Consider the following 13375-nt stretch of genomic DNA (forward strand, 5'->3'; position numbering starts at 1 on the left):
CAAGCTCGGTTTATTTACTCACTGTCTCCTGGACGATTCAGATCGCTCATTACGTGAATGCGCCGTTGTCTGAGGCTCTCTGGGTGCGGAAGTGCGATGCAGTAAGGCGTTAATAACCTTTTGTGTCAGTGAAATGGCCCATGAGCGCCGAAGTCATCAACCGTGATGTTCACATTTCTTCATTCAGGTGAGGTAGCAGGCTGGCTCTGTGTGCCAGGTTTCTTTTAGTCTAGGTGACAATAAACACGATTTCAATTCCTAACCCCTGCTTTCTCAAGAGCCAAAAATGAGTTATGTCCTTGGGGGGTCAACAGCTCACCCTGTTCCTTCCCAGCCTTCCTGGATCTCCTGTATCCTTGCAGGTCCTCACACGGCCGTGGGGTGGGGTCCCCCTTTCCTCACACCAGCCCTGCCCCGGCGTGCTGTGGAAAGACCGCTACAGTGAGTGTTTGAAAGAGCGCAAACCGTGTATCTGACCTACTTTTCAGTCACTGAGACTTTAGTAAAAGAGAACATGTGCCCTCGGCACTGTCCCCACTTCTCCCTTCTTGAATACTTTCAACTCGTTTTAACTTCTTAGGCTGTCAGCAATGACTCCCACCTTTCCACTTTGGACATGCTGCTAGTGTTTCTCAATTGAGAATTCTACAGACGTATATCAAGACTGTAGGTCTCTTGTACCTCCCATACCTCCCCGCTCCCAACCCAATGTCGTTATTTCACTACCTAATTAAATCAGTAATCAGTCTGTGGCAAAGGCCACCTATGTAAATATTCGCTGCCCATCCCATAATGTTTCCATTTTTATAAAACTACTCTCCAGTACTCTCTACCTTTCTTACCTTATCTGCCATCTCCCTCATAATACTTTCCAAACGTTTCCTCAAGTTTTCAAAGAAGTCCCTCTCCCCTTGTTTTTATCTCAGCTTCCAGGATCTTTTAGGCCCCTGCTCCAGTCCAGGGTTGTTGGACACACAACTTTTCAACTTCCCTTTGCACCCTTCCAAGAGGGACCTACTCCGTCCTGCTTTTTGTTAGACTATATCCTCAAGCAGTCAGTACACAAGAAGTGAATCTTCAGATCACTTCCATATCTGAACACGCTACCCCCATAACGCACCGATTAGCTGCAGAGAATTCTAGGCTGAAAATCGTTTCCCTAAAATTTTAAGACATCACGTTCTCCCAACTAGGTGTTAGTCTGGAGGAAATCATTGTCGTTCTGATTTTGGTCCTCTCAACTGATGTTTCTCTTACAACACCTAGTCTCCATCCTCCCTGCTGTGAACACTTTAGAAGCATGCACCTTGGTGAGAACCTTATCATTCACTTTCAGGAGCATCCAGTGGATAGATAAATCTGGATCCAGCTGCTCCTAGGTATCTACAAAAGGGAGAAAATGTTTCCAAGCGAAAGTCTATACACAAATATTTATAGTAGCTTTATTCATAACTACAAAAAAATCTGGGAAAATCCAGATGTCCTTTAACTGACAGTAATAAAGGACTCAGCTGTTGATTCGTACAATACAATCTTAAACGTATTTTGATGGACGAGCACAGGAAGCCAGCTCCGACTGGATGGTTCCCCACCGTGTGGCTACATGTGTACGACGCTCTGGAAGGAAAATCTATGGAGAGGAAAACAGATTAGTGGTTCCTGTGGCTCGGAGTTGGCAAGAGGGGTTATTTACGGGAGGCACACAGGACGCTGGTATTTTGGGGGGATGAGTGGAGCTCTTCTATATGGAACTGTGGTGGGAGAAACTGGATTCTATGTATCGCTCGTCAGAACTACTGGACTGTGCAGTACAGATAAGTGAACTGTACTATTTGTAAATTTTAAAATATCAAGCAGGATGTGGAGGGAAAGACTGTGACAAATAACCTACATTATGAACGAATCACATAACCACATTGATGGGATGGGGACAAGGTTGCTGACCTAAATTGTTGTGGGGAAAGTGATCTAAACAAAGATTGTAAAACTGGGGATGAAAAGAACTATATAGAAACACTGTACTTCAGATGTCAAATTTACTTCTTACATAAGTGTGGTTAAGAATTTTGAAATTATTTACATATTCAAGTTGGACAAGTAAATTACAGTTGCTAGTACCAGATTCCACACACACACACACACACACACACACACACACACACTATTGGAGAAAGGAATTATCCATAAGGTAAAGAGGTGGGCCAGGATTTAGCTCAGTGGCACCACACCTGCCTTTTGCACAAGGTCCTGAGTTCAATCCCTAGCACCCCCTCAAAAAAGAAAGAGGCTACAATAAACTCTATGGTGCTGGGTTAGAATTGGAGGTATCAATGTGCATTCATGTTTTTAAAAGTATATGCATGTAAACATAAGAACAGAGATGCATATGCATGAGTTAGCATCCATACTCATGTATCTTAGAAACTTCTAGAGCTAGGCGTGGTGGTGCATGCCTGTAATTCCAGCACTCAGGAGGCTGAGGCAAGAGGATTGCTGTGAGTTCAAGATCAGCTGGGCTACATAGTGAGTTCCAGGTCAGTCTCAACTACATAGTGAGACCCAGTCTCAAAAACCAAAAAACAAAACAAAAAAAAAACTTCTACTGGAGGGGCTAGGAGTAGCAATGAACATACCCACCACGGAAATCTTGGTTTCTACATACCATTCACTAATAACCTAGGATTCATTAGAGAACTGGTTCATCCCGGGGTTTTAGGCAAAGAGAATACAAGAAGAGCCAGAAGCATTTTGTGGCTTCCTGGTCATAGGAGCCAACCTGAAGAAACTTCCGATGGCCAAAGTTGGAACTGTGTGTGTGTGCATGCATGTGTGTGCACGTAGTGCAGGGAATCAGACCCATGGCTAGGCAAGCTCTCCAACACTGAGCTACTCCTCAGCCTCCAAGCTTGAAATTTGGGTGACAAAATAATGACCATAATGGCTAATAATCCACTTGATAAAATTAATACCCACAACTACACACAGATATAAATATGTCACTGAATAAGAAGCGACAACTCTTCCTCACAGAAGCATTTTAATAAATTTATTAGAAATGAAATAGAAGATCGCCAATAGAATACTGCACTAAAAATTAGTGGGCAAAAGTTTAAGTAGAAACATATTTTCACAGTCTCAAAATGTTTTTCCCAAAGTATTTGTTCATTATAAAATGAAAATTAGTAACTTCATAGTGAAAAGGTTGGATAGAGAGAACTTAACCAAATGATAAATGTTAGTATTACCAGTAATACATAATGAGGGCCAGGGATTTAGCTCAGGGGTGCTGCCTCCACCCCCTGGTACAAAAAAAAAAGTGCAAAAAGTAATACATAATGACGTGTGTATTCTGCTATTATGCACCACAATGCATATCACCTCTGAACACCCTTCCTAATAATGCATAACTTCAATCTAATTATGAGAAAACATCAGAGAAGCCCGATTTGAGGGCTTTTCTAAAAAAACAACTGACCAGGAAAGTTAAAAAAAATGTCAGTCGTGAAAGGTAAGACTGGAAATTGACAAGATTGGAAGACATCAAGGAGATGTAACGAATAAATAGAATGTGCTAGTCTGGGATCTGGAAAAGGGACATTAATGAAGAGACTGGTAAAAACAGAAGTAAGCTGTGCACATTTGCTAACAGGATGGACTCTCAGATAGCTGCAGCAAGGAAGGACAGATACCCTGCAGTTGTAGAAGCTCTTAACGTCAGGAGGAGCTGGGTAAAGGAAACCCTGGGATTCAACTGGAAAGCACTGAAAGGCACATGTGGGAAGGACGCCAATTCTTGGGGGAAGAAAAGGATAATACTGGGTAAGTTTTCCATTTTTATGGGTTTTAGGTTGAGGGCCAACAGTGTGTAATGCAAAGCACTATAAAATCTTTCTTTCTGGACTAAAGAATGAGGACTGAGTTCAGACAATCATGGTTCCTGGAAAGTGAGGGTGGACCCCAGAAAAAACACAGCCAGAAAGGAGGACCCCAGGTCTCACACAACTGAGCCTAAATCTAAGGCTAAACCCTGACTCCTGCATACACGAAACGAGGTGAACGACCAAAGCGGTGAACTGAAATTGCAGCTACTGCCTCAGAGGTGCCTGCACTTTGAGTCCTGCAAAGTTAATTATCAAACAGAATCAGCAAAACTCTTCAGAGGATTGTCTATAATCCAGAGTTTCCACGCTGTAAGACGCAAGACACCCAAGACAAAAATCTAAAGTTACTTGACCTACGAAGAATAAGGAAAATAGGATAAATTCTCAGGGAAAAAACTATTATAACAGACAGCTCTAGAGATGACCCAGATGCTGAAATCTGTAAAAAGATGATATGAATTATAACTAACACATAACAAGAATGAAGATACAGTCAATGTCAACAGAGGAACTAAAAGCGAACCAAGCAGAGGATGTATTTTAAAAAGTACAGCATCTAAACAAATTATCATAGGGACTTGAAACGACAGAGGAGCCAGGGAACTTAAAACACGGAGCAATTCAAGTTATCCAATTGGAAGAATTTCCTTAAAAAGGTATTTAAGAGCCAGGGATTTAGTTCAGTGGTGTTTTTTTTAAAAACAGCACACCAACTAGGATGATAATACTAAAACCACAAAAGGACAGGGCAGAGATATGGAGAAGCTAGAACCCTCATACACTGCTGCAGGAATGTAAAACTAGTGCAGCTGCTGTGGAAAACGTCTGATACCTCCTCAAAAAGTTAAAAAGCAATGTACTCTTTCCAATACACCCAAGAGAATTAAAAACAAGTATTCAAGCAGCACGAATGTGCACAGCAGCACTATTCATAGCAGCCATAAGGTAGAAATGATACATCTATTGGCTGGTGAATGAATACACAAATACGGCACTATCGACACAGTGAGTGCAGTATTATTCAGAAACAAGAAATAATGAAGTATTGATTCATACTGAGTGAAAGTACTTCAAAAACATTACGCTAAGAGCTTTAAGAGCCAATACAGGTCATATGTCGTATGATTCTACTCAGGTGAAATGTCCCAAATAGATAAACCTATAAAGACAGAAAGCAGCTTAGTGGTTGCTAGGAGTTAAGGAAAGAACAGCAAAGGACTGCTTAGAGGGCATTTTCTGTTTGGAGGGATTCCAGTATCTGGGAACTAAAGAGAATGGTGGCAAAATGTAATAAATGCCACTGAATTGCACAATTTAAAATGGTTACTTTCATTGTATGAAGTTTATCTTTTTTTGGGGGGTAGTGGGGATTGAACTCAGGGCCTTTGCATTGAGTTATGGCCCCAGCCTACCCCCTCACCCCCACACACACCTTATTTATTTTGAGGCAGGGTCTTGCTAAGATGTGCAGGTGGAACTCAAAGTTGTGATCTTCCTGCCTCAGCCTCCCAGAGTTCTGCGATGATAGGTGTGTACCACCATACACAGCTGTCACTGGGGCTGGGGATGAAGTTTAGTAATATAGCTTGTGTGAAGCCCTGGGTTCAATCCCTAGTACTAAAGGGGGAAAAAACTAGTGTCATAAAAGAACAGAAAGAATAGGGGGCACAAGATATGTTTGAAGAAATAACTAGCAAGTTACTAAATCTGATAAATATACATTTAGAAATTTAAAAGCTTAGTAATACTCTCTTTCTCCATCTAGATTCCCGACAACCTATAGTGCTTATTCCAAAATTCAATGTAATTCATCATAAAGGGAAAAATCATTATTATTTCAATGTACTTTACAATGTCAACACTTACTCATAATAAAACTCTCAAACAACTAGATATAGAAGGGAACCTCTTCAATGCAAAACAAACAAAAACACCTTTTAATATTAGAAACACAGCAAGGAGTCCACTTTCACCACTTCCATTCAGTGTTACATTGGTACCCTTAACCACTACAATAAAGAAAAAAGAAATGAAAATGGCAGATGTACGAGATCAGAAATGAGGAGGGGGGTGCTGGGGATGTAGCTCAATGGTACTGCGCCTGCCTCGCAAGCACGAGGTCCTGAGTTTGATCCCTGGTACCAAGAAAAATAAAAATTAAAAAAGAAATAAGGAGGCAAAAGTCTTTACATAAAAAGTCTAAGGAATCCATTAAAAAATGCATATGTAACTTTAGCAAGGTTTAAAGATCCTGTTAATATTTTAAAAACAGTTGTACTTTCTATAATTGAAAAATAAAATTAAAAAACAATTCCATTAACCAATACATTTAACAAACTATACACAAGACTTCTACATTGAAAAAACAAAATATTACTGAAAGCAATTAAAGTCCAAATAAATAAAGAGGTATACCATATTCATGAACTACGTCTTTTGCCTGTTTTATGCTGCCAGACACTAGGTAATTTACATTTCTCATGGTTCTGGAAGTTCACTTTCAGGGCTCCATCTAGGGAAGGCCTCTTTTGTTATGCTTCATCCTATGACAAGAGGATGGAGGGGCAAGGAAGAAAAAGGGTGAAAACTTGTTCTTGTAAAAGGGACCCACACCCATGATAAGAACACTACTCCATTCACGACTGCAAAGCCCTCCTGGCCTAATCACATCTCATAAGTGCTACCTCCCAACACTGTTGGGGATTATGTTTCTACTACATGCTTTTTTGGGAGACAAATTCAAACCACAGTGGGTCCTCAGAATTACCAAAATGTCTTCAAATTATACATTCATTGTAACACAATGATAATTCCACCAGCATTACTATCATACTGCTTCTAAATTTTATGGAGAAATGCAAAGGACCTATAATTTTGAGAGTAATTTTGAAAAGAAATACAAAACTGAAGAGCATCCGCCATTTGACTCAAGACTACTATAAAGCCATAGTAATCATTAACAATTTGGTTTGGCATAAAAATCAATAAAGTAACCAATGGAGCAGAGTAGAGAACCTTGATTTAGATACACACTTTCATAGTAGCTTTTTTACAAAAGCACCAAAACAACTTACTGGGGAGATTTTCAACAACTAGTGCCATAAATAACTGGCTTTCCATATTGGGGGCGGGGTCTAGAGTCCTACTTTACAACTTAAATACAAGGAAAACAATCCTTGGCAAACCATGGACCTAAAGACAGAAGCTAAAGTATAAAGTTCTTAGAGGAAAACCTAAGATAATTTAGAAGGACTGGGAAACAGGAAAGCAGAAAAAATTTCTGAGAACACACACACACATCACAAAAGAAAAAAACCTGTCTTCTCAAGAATGTGTATTATATAATGAAAACCTAATGAGAAAAAGAAAATTTAATTTTCCTTAGCTATCTCATATTTTAGTCTAATGTGAACTAATCTAATATATACCCCCGGACATACTACTTATATAAAAATTTAGAATTCTGGAAAACAGAAAATGGACATTTATGGTGCCTCCACTTCAATAAATATTTATGGGCAGGAGACAGCATTATGCAAAGGATTGGACATTGAACTGATACTGTCTCTTAAGACTCCTTTAACTCTAAAATATTTCATTATAATTTTTTTCTAACTTGCCAGGAGGTTAATCTTCAGGTACTATATTCTGAAATACAAACTTGATGAAACCTTAAGAGCTTTTCCTTCCTCGACCCAGATTAACTGAATTTGAAATATGAACTGTTTAACTCTACAAGGTTCCAAATTTGATGTGATATAATTAGGTGAAAGAGTAGACACTTGAATGTGATGGCCAAACCGTCCCCTGGTAATTTAGAGGCCTGCAAATTATTTCATACTTGAACAGTGATCCACAGTGAGGTCTGAGCCGGCTCTGTGACCACTTGGCCAACAGAGTACGATGAAGCGATGGTGAGGGTCCGAGCCCAGGCCCCCACTACCTGTCTTTTGATACCAAACGCCATACTGTAAGGAAGTCCTCTGAGGAGGGAGTGGGAGCCTGCTGACCTTCAAGTCAATGGCCAGCCACGTTCATGTTGGGAGTGAAGTCTCCTGCCCCGCTGAGACACTCCAGGTGACACTGGTGGATCAGAGACAAGACATTCTTGTCAATTCCTTCCCAAACTACAGATTGATGAACAGAATAAATAACTGTTTGAAGCCATTCATTGGTGAAGTAATATCACACAGCAATAGACACTGGGCTACACTTTTATATTACAAACACCTAGACTGGTTTTCTCAAAATGGAAACCTGAACATGCCAACCCCCTTGACTCAAGATCGAGTTAACCAAATCTATTCTTTGTATGACCCAAAGTGCCACAGAGGTCAGAAAAACAAACAAACAAAGAAAACTCTTCACTGCTGCTTTATTTTGATGCACCCGCAGTACAGAACCTCTCAGAGAGCTGTGAAAGGGGAAGGTTACATTTCTTTTTGGGAGCACCTCCACTTTTGTTTCTGTTACCACTTTGAAGAAAGTAAATAGTTTCCAAAGAAGACATTTTAAATTCCAAGTGTTTAAGACTCTCTTGCATTTTGTTGTGTTCAAAAAGAAGTAGCACGTTTTAGCCAGAGCTGGAAGATTCTTTTGTAGCATTTTCATTTCCATGTAGAACAGGTCTTCACTGTCTGGCTGAATCAGTCTATAATTTTCATATGCAACTTTTCATATCAAAAATGTTTCATTTTTACGTCTACCCACAAACAGATGCTGTATAAAAAAGAAAAATAACAGGCACACACACTCACAGCTAAGTTTAAAGCCAGTCAAGAACCACAGCATTACTAACATGGAAAATGAACTTTTGCTGCCCTCTCCTGCTAAAACAATGGAATACTAAAATACCAAAGATTTATAAAGCTGTAGCAAAATCCTCAAACCGAAAACAATGGACAAGTCATTCTCATTATACTTCAATCAAAAATCAGACAACCACCAGAAAATGTATTGGTAATATTTATATTTGAAATCTCCCCACTGATACATGAGGTTTGGGTTACACCTTATTTACAGTAAGTGATTTTTTTTTAAAGGTCAAGAGGGAGGAAGGGGCTGAAAGAAACTGAAAGACAGAAGATAAAGAGGGAGAAAAGTAGAGTGAAGGGAGGAGAAGGAAGGGAAGAAAAGGACATCTATATTCATAGACACTGCTCATTTCCAAGAGATACCAGTGCTGCTGTTGTGCACAAGCAGCAGCACGGGCTGTCACTCTACTACATCAAAGTCTGCTCACTTTCTCTAGAGATGCGCAATCCCTCTTTTAGATTTTCAAAATTAAATATAGAGAAATACAAAATGCATCGCCAATATACCTATTACAAAAATCCTTTGTGGCTCACTCTTTAACTCCCCTCAGAGAAGCAGCCGAGCCAGAATACAAAAATAAAAATATTCATGTGCAAATAAAACATCACTGGTCACGTCTGGTGCCACCTTTTCTTTTTTTTTGCTACAGGTGACTGTCACTTTGTGATAACATTGGTGACAGCATCAAAAGAGAGAATCTCTTCATTTCCTGGGCCAGATCAGTGCATCCAATTAGTGGGAAAAACAACAACAGGAAAAACAAAACTCCAGAACACTTAAAAATCCCAGTAACATCCTATCATCCACACATCCCTTCCCCACCCCCCATCCCCACAAAAAAATAAAAAAGCTTTTAAAGCTCTAAATATACTTTTTTAGAATTTTTTTCATAGTGTGATTGAGCCTAGGGCTATACATTTAAGTACAACAGGTGCAAGTACGAGCAATTCTTGGCCCTGCACCCGGACTGCCCCCACGCATGGAAGGGGGTACAAAATAAACCCTTCCATTAGGCAGACACGCCCAGGAGGAAGGAGTGTGACCCTGCTTGTGAGCATCCAGTGGGATGGAGGGCGTCACTCATTTTACTTTTTTATGTTTTTTTTTTTTATTTTATAAAAAGTCGGGTGTGAAGGAGAACAAAAAATTGAAAAGGACAAAAAGTAAACAATGAAAGCAAACAACTGGGGACACTTGCAGAAAGAGAGAAAGGAATGCGTGCGTGACTCAGGAGATGCGGACACTGCTCACACGGGTGTTCCAGGCCCGCAGTCCCAGGCCTCAGCATCATTCTAAAGCACAGGGCTGAACTGTTTTTTTGCTTTCAATGACACTCTTAATCCCATCCCTGAAACCAATATGGTAGGGAAAAGGCTGGAGTGCTCATCACTCACCAACTACAATATTTGCTATTTTAAAAATATATTTATATATAATTCTGGAAACTATGAGACAAAATATAACACGGAGATGCATTTGTCACAATGAACTCAGGTCGCGATGACAGCAGAATTGCAGGAAGGGATAGAGAGAGGGCTGCTGCAAATGCAGCCAGTACATCCTTAAATATGTCACATAGTGCAACAGTCAGATTACCTCAGTTACTCCCCGTCACCGTACACAACGTGACAAATGTCACATTGTCACTTTTAGTTAAAAAAGAAAAGACAGTGTTTCTTCTCAGAAGCTGCCCTAGGAATTTTAGACAGAGAGCTCTAATTGCTTAAATGTCTAAAATTTAGCATTATTCTCCTCAGTTTGGAAGGGGCAAACACACAAAATTGGCATCAAAGTATCTGTGTCCTTCTCACTTTCACTCTGAGGAAAAGGCAAGGTGCAGAAAGGGACTGTGGCCTTTCTCATTTCAAAGGACTGCATTTCATTTGAATGGGCAGAAATTATTCCTAAGTCTATGATTTTTCATGTCTTCTGTCTCATGGCAAACAATAGTTTCGACCATCAAAAATAAAGGTAGAGTCACAACTAAAAGGGCTAAAATCAAAGGGCTGAAGAATACTTGGTACAAATTAATATTTTTTTTTTATCAAGATTAGTATTTAAACTTGTACCTTTGCTCTGGCACTTTTAAAGCAAGATGTTTCATTCTGGTCAGGCTTTGCCAACATTACAATGAATCTCTGTTAATGTTCTTTTTTTAAAAAAAAAAATCTATTAATTCCATTAAACCATGTTGGGTGTGGTGGTGCATTTTTTTTTTTTTTTTTTTTTTCTTTTTTTTTTGGTACCAGGGATTGAATTCGGGTCTTTGCGCTTGCAAGGCAGGCCACCAAACTGTTGAGCTAAATCCCTAGCCCGGTGCATATGACTTTGTAAATTGCTGTTTCTTAGGAATTAACAAAGCTAGATTTTGGTTTTGTTTTCACTTCTTAGAAAATTACCTAGATAACAATATCCATAATTAGCTGACTTTATATATACACTGTGACCTGATCGGTAAAATGGAAACACGTCATAGGGGAGTAAGGTCAGCAGCTTTTTTTTTTTTTCCCTTTTTCTTGGAAACAAACTGCAAATTCTACTTTATATTTAAATGGAAGGAAGAAAATATACAAGCCCATATTTATATTGCATTTCTAATTAAGAGCAACAACAGCTCCTATGTTCATGTTTGCTACTATCACAACTCAACGTATGAACATAGAATCAGCTCTATACCGTGAGTACTGTTAGAAGTGATGGTTCGGGATTATCATCTCACTGCTGCCATGCCTGTAACGAGCAAAAGCGTCCAGGAAACAAATCCCAGAGCACAAATCTTTCAGTACACAACACTGCAACCGCAGTGGGTAAGCACATATTGTACACAAGTTCTATCAGCAAGTTACCTACCCAAGACGCGAGATTCCTCTTCTAATACAAAGCAGACAGCCAGTAAGATCTACCTATAATACAGCCCTAGATTTTGTTTTTGCTTTTTCTTAAACAATTTGGTCACAATGCACCTTTGATATAAAAGCATTTTTAAACTTTATTATTAATACTCAGGACATTAGAGATTTCCAGATTTTTCAGTAGCATTTGTAGAACCACTTTTGGTAACAAATACAGTAGTTAGGAATATGCATCCCATTCAGAATGCATAATGTCAATCCTGAATCCTTTCTGGCTAAAAACAGGGCTGGCGTTGTGATGAGATACAGAACGAGAATCTACAAAAAACACTGTAACATGTTTGTCTTTTTCCCAGAGGCTACATCCTCTTTTGCTGAAATACTTTATAAATACATATTAAAAAGTAAGGCAACAAATCCAAACAGTCCAAGCTGCTTGCTCATCTCTTTTCCCAATCAGATTCGCAATCCTGGCGATCAATTTCATGGTTGTATGCTTTAGTGTTTGTCTTTCTTATGTCATATGGTGCAAAAGGATGTTTTTCTGACTTTTCTAAAACACCTCTGGTACATATTTTCAATGATGTATGCAACTAATACTGCTCAGGTACTGAAGCCTGTGATGTCCCAGTGCCTGTTTTCAAAGGATTCAAGACATTGATTTGGATTCACCATAAACTTCTGCGTGAATCCAAAATTCCCTTTCCTACCATGTTTATCACCTCTTCTCTTTTAACTCCTAATTTTAAACCTAGAGGAGTACCAGGACTACCTGGTTACTGGAAAGATGTTTACTCCAGTAGACAAAACTTTCATCAGGGACCGTTACAATGCATGGCCCTTTTCCACATGGACATTTAACTCATGAAGATGTGCAAAAGGAAACGATGTCAAGTTACAGTCAAGTTATCCAGAGGAAGAAGCTACACAAACTCATAAGGAAATGACAGTCTTTTTTCCCCCTTTCTTTCCTATAAATACATTTACCAACTTAGCAGAAAGACAAGTTGAATTTAAGATTGTTCACATTTGCAAATGGTATCATATCTCTGCTAGTGATAAATAAGGAACTCCTCCTGATAATGGAATTTTAACATAGCAATTTCATCAACAGATCTTTGAAGACTGCTTTTCTGTCTGTTTTTAAGAGGGTTAAAACAATGATTATGTTTGCAAAGTTCTGAGAAGTCCATCTACTGTCCAAACTTTGGATTGAAGTCCTTATTTTTTTTTTCTTTTACTTAGAGACAGGGTATATACAGTGCTGTTGTAATAATGAAACAAATGTGAAATCTACTGTAAAGTTGCACAACACAGAAAACTGTTGCTCCATCTTCTACTACATGAAGGTGTGATTCCACAGGTTAGTACTGTGTCAGATTTTTGTTAAGTTGGAATTATCCCATCACGTCTAAGACCTCTCTTTAACTCCAGATCCTCCAATTTTTTCCACAATTCTTCACGCTCTTTTTCTTTCTTTTTCTCACTGAAGAAGAAACAGAATACAATGTCAGCAACTGAGATGGAGTAAAGAGATTAACTAGCATCAACTGCCCCTTCACACTGCTTTCCGTATGTATGTATGTGTTAAAAATCTGAAAAGTTTGGCACTAAGCTTGTGAATTTTTCTATTTGGCTTTTCTTTTTTGACACTTCTGTAGACATAAAACTCATACTAATGAACAGAGTAGGAGAAAACACACTGTTTTAAGGTATCAAATATAATATCTCATTATACTTCACCACGGAAAGAGAAGTCTCCTTGGGTAGTTTCTGAAAACTTGTGATTTCAATTTTAAGTTGTAATGGGGACGGAACTTTGTTGGT

At 39.1% G+C, this 13375-nt stretch overlaps 1 protein-coding gene across 1 annotated transcript in view; it reads right to left on the bottom strand.

Annotated features, from left to right (window-relative positions):
* Positions 1-10948: 10948 nt before the first annotated feature.
* The window catches only part of Ppp2r5e (protein phosphatase 2 regulatory subunit B'epsilon), a 149876-nt gene continuing 147449 nt past the window's right edge, over positions 10949-13375 (bottom strand). The window contains exon 13 of the mRNA XM_010638755.3: positions 10949-13034. Coding sequence (XP_010637057.1) covers positions 12935-13034 — 100 coding nt within the window. The 3' untranslated portion in view covers positions 10949-12934. The remainder of the gene's footprint in view (positions 13035-13375) is intronic.

The sequence above is a fragment of the Fukomys damarensis genome, unplaced genomic scaffold (assembly GCF_012274545.1).
Source record: "Fukomys damarensis isolate Sample0158 unplaced genomic scaffold, DMR_v1.0_HiC HiC_scaffold_21, whole genome shotgun sequence".
NCBI lineage: Eukaryota > Metazoa > Chordata > Mammalia > Rodentia > Bathyergidae > Fukomys > Fukomys damarensis.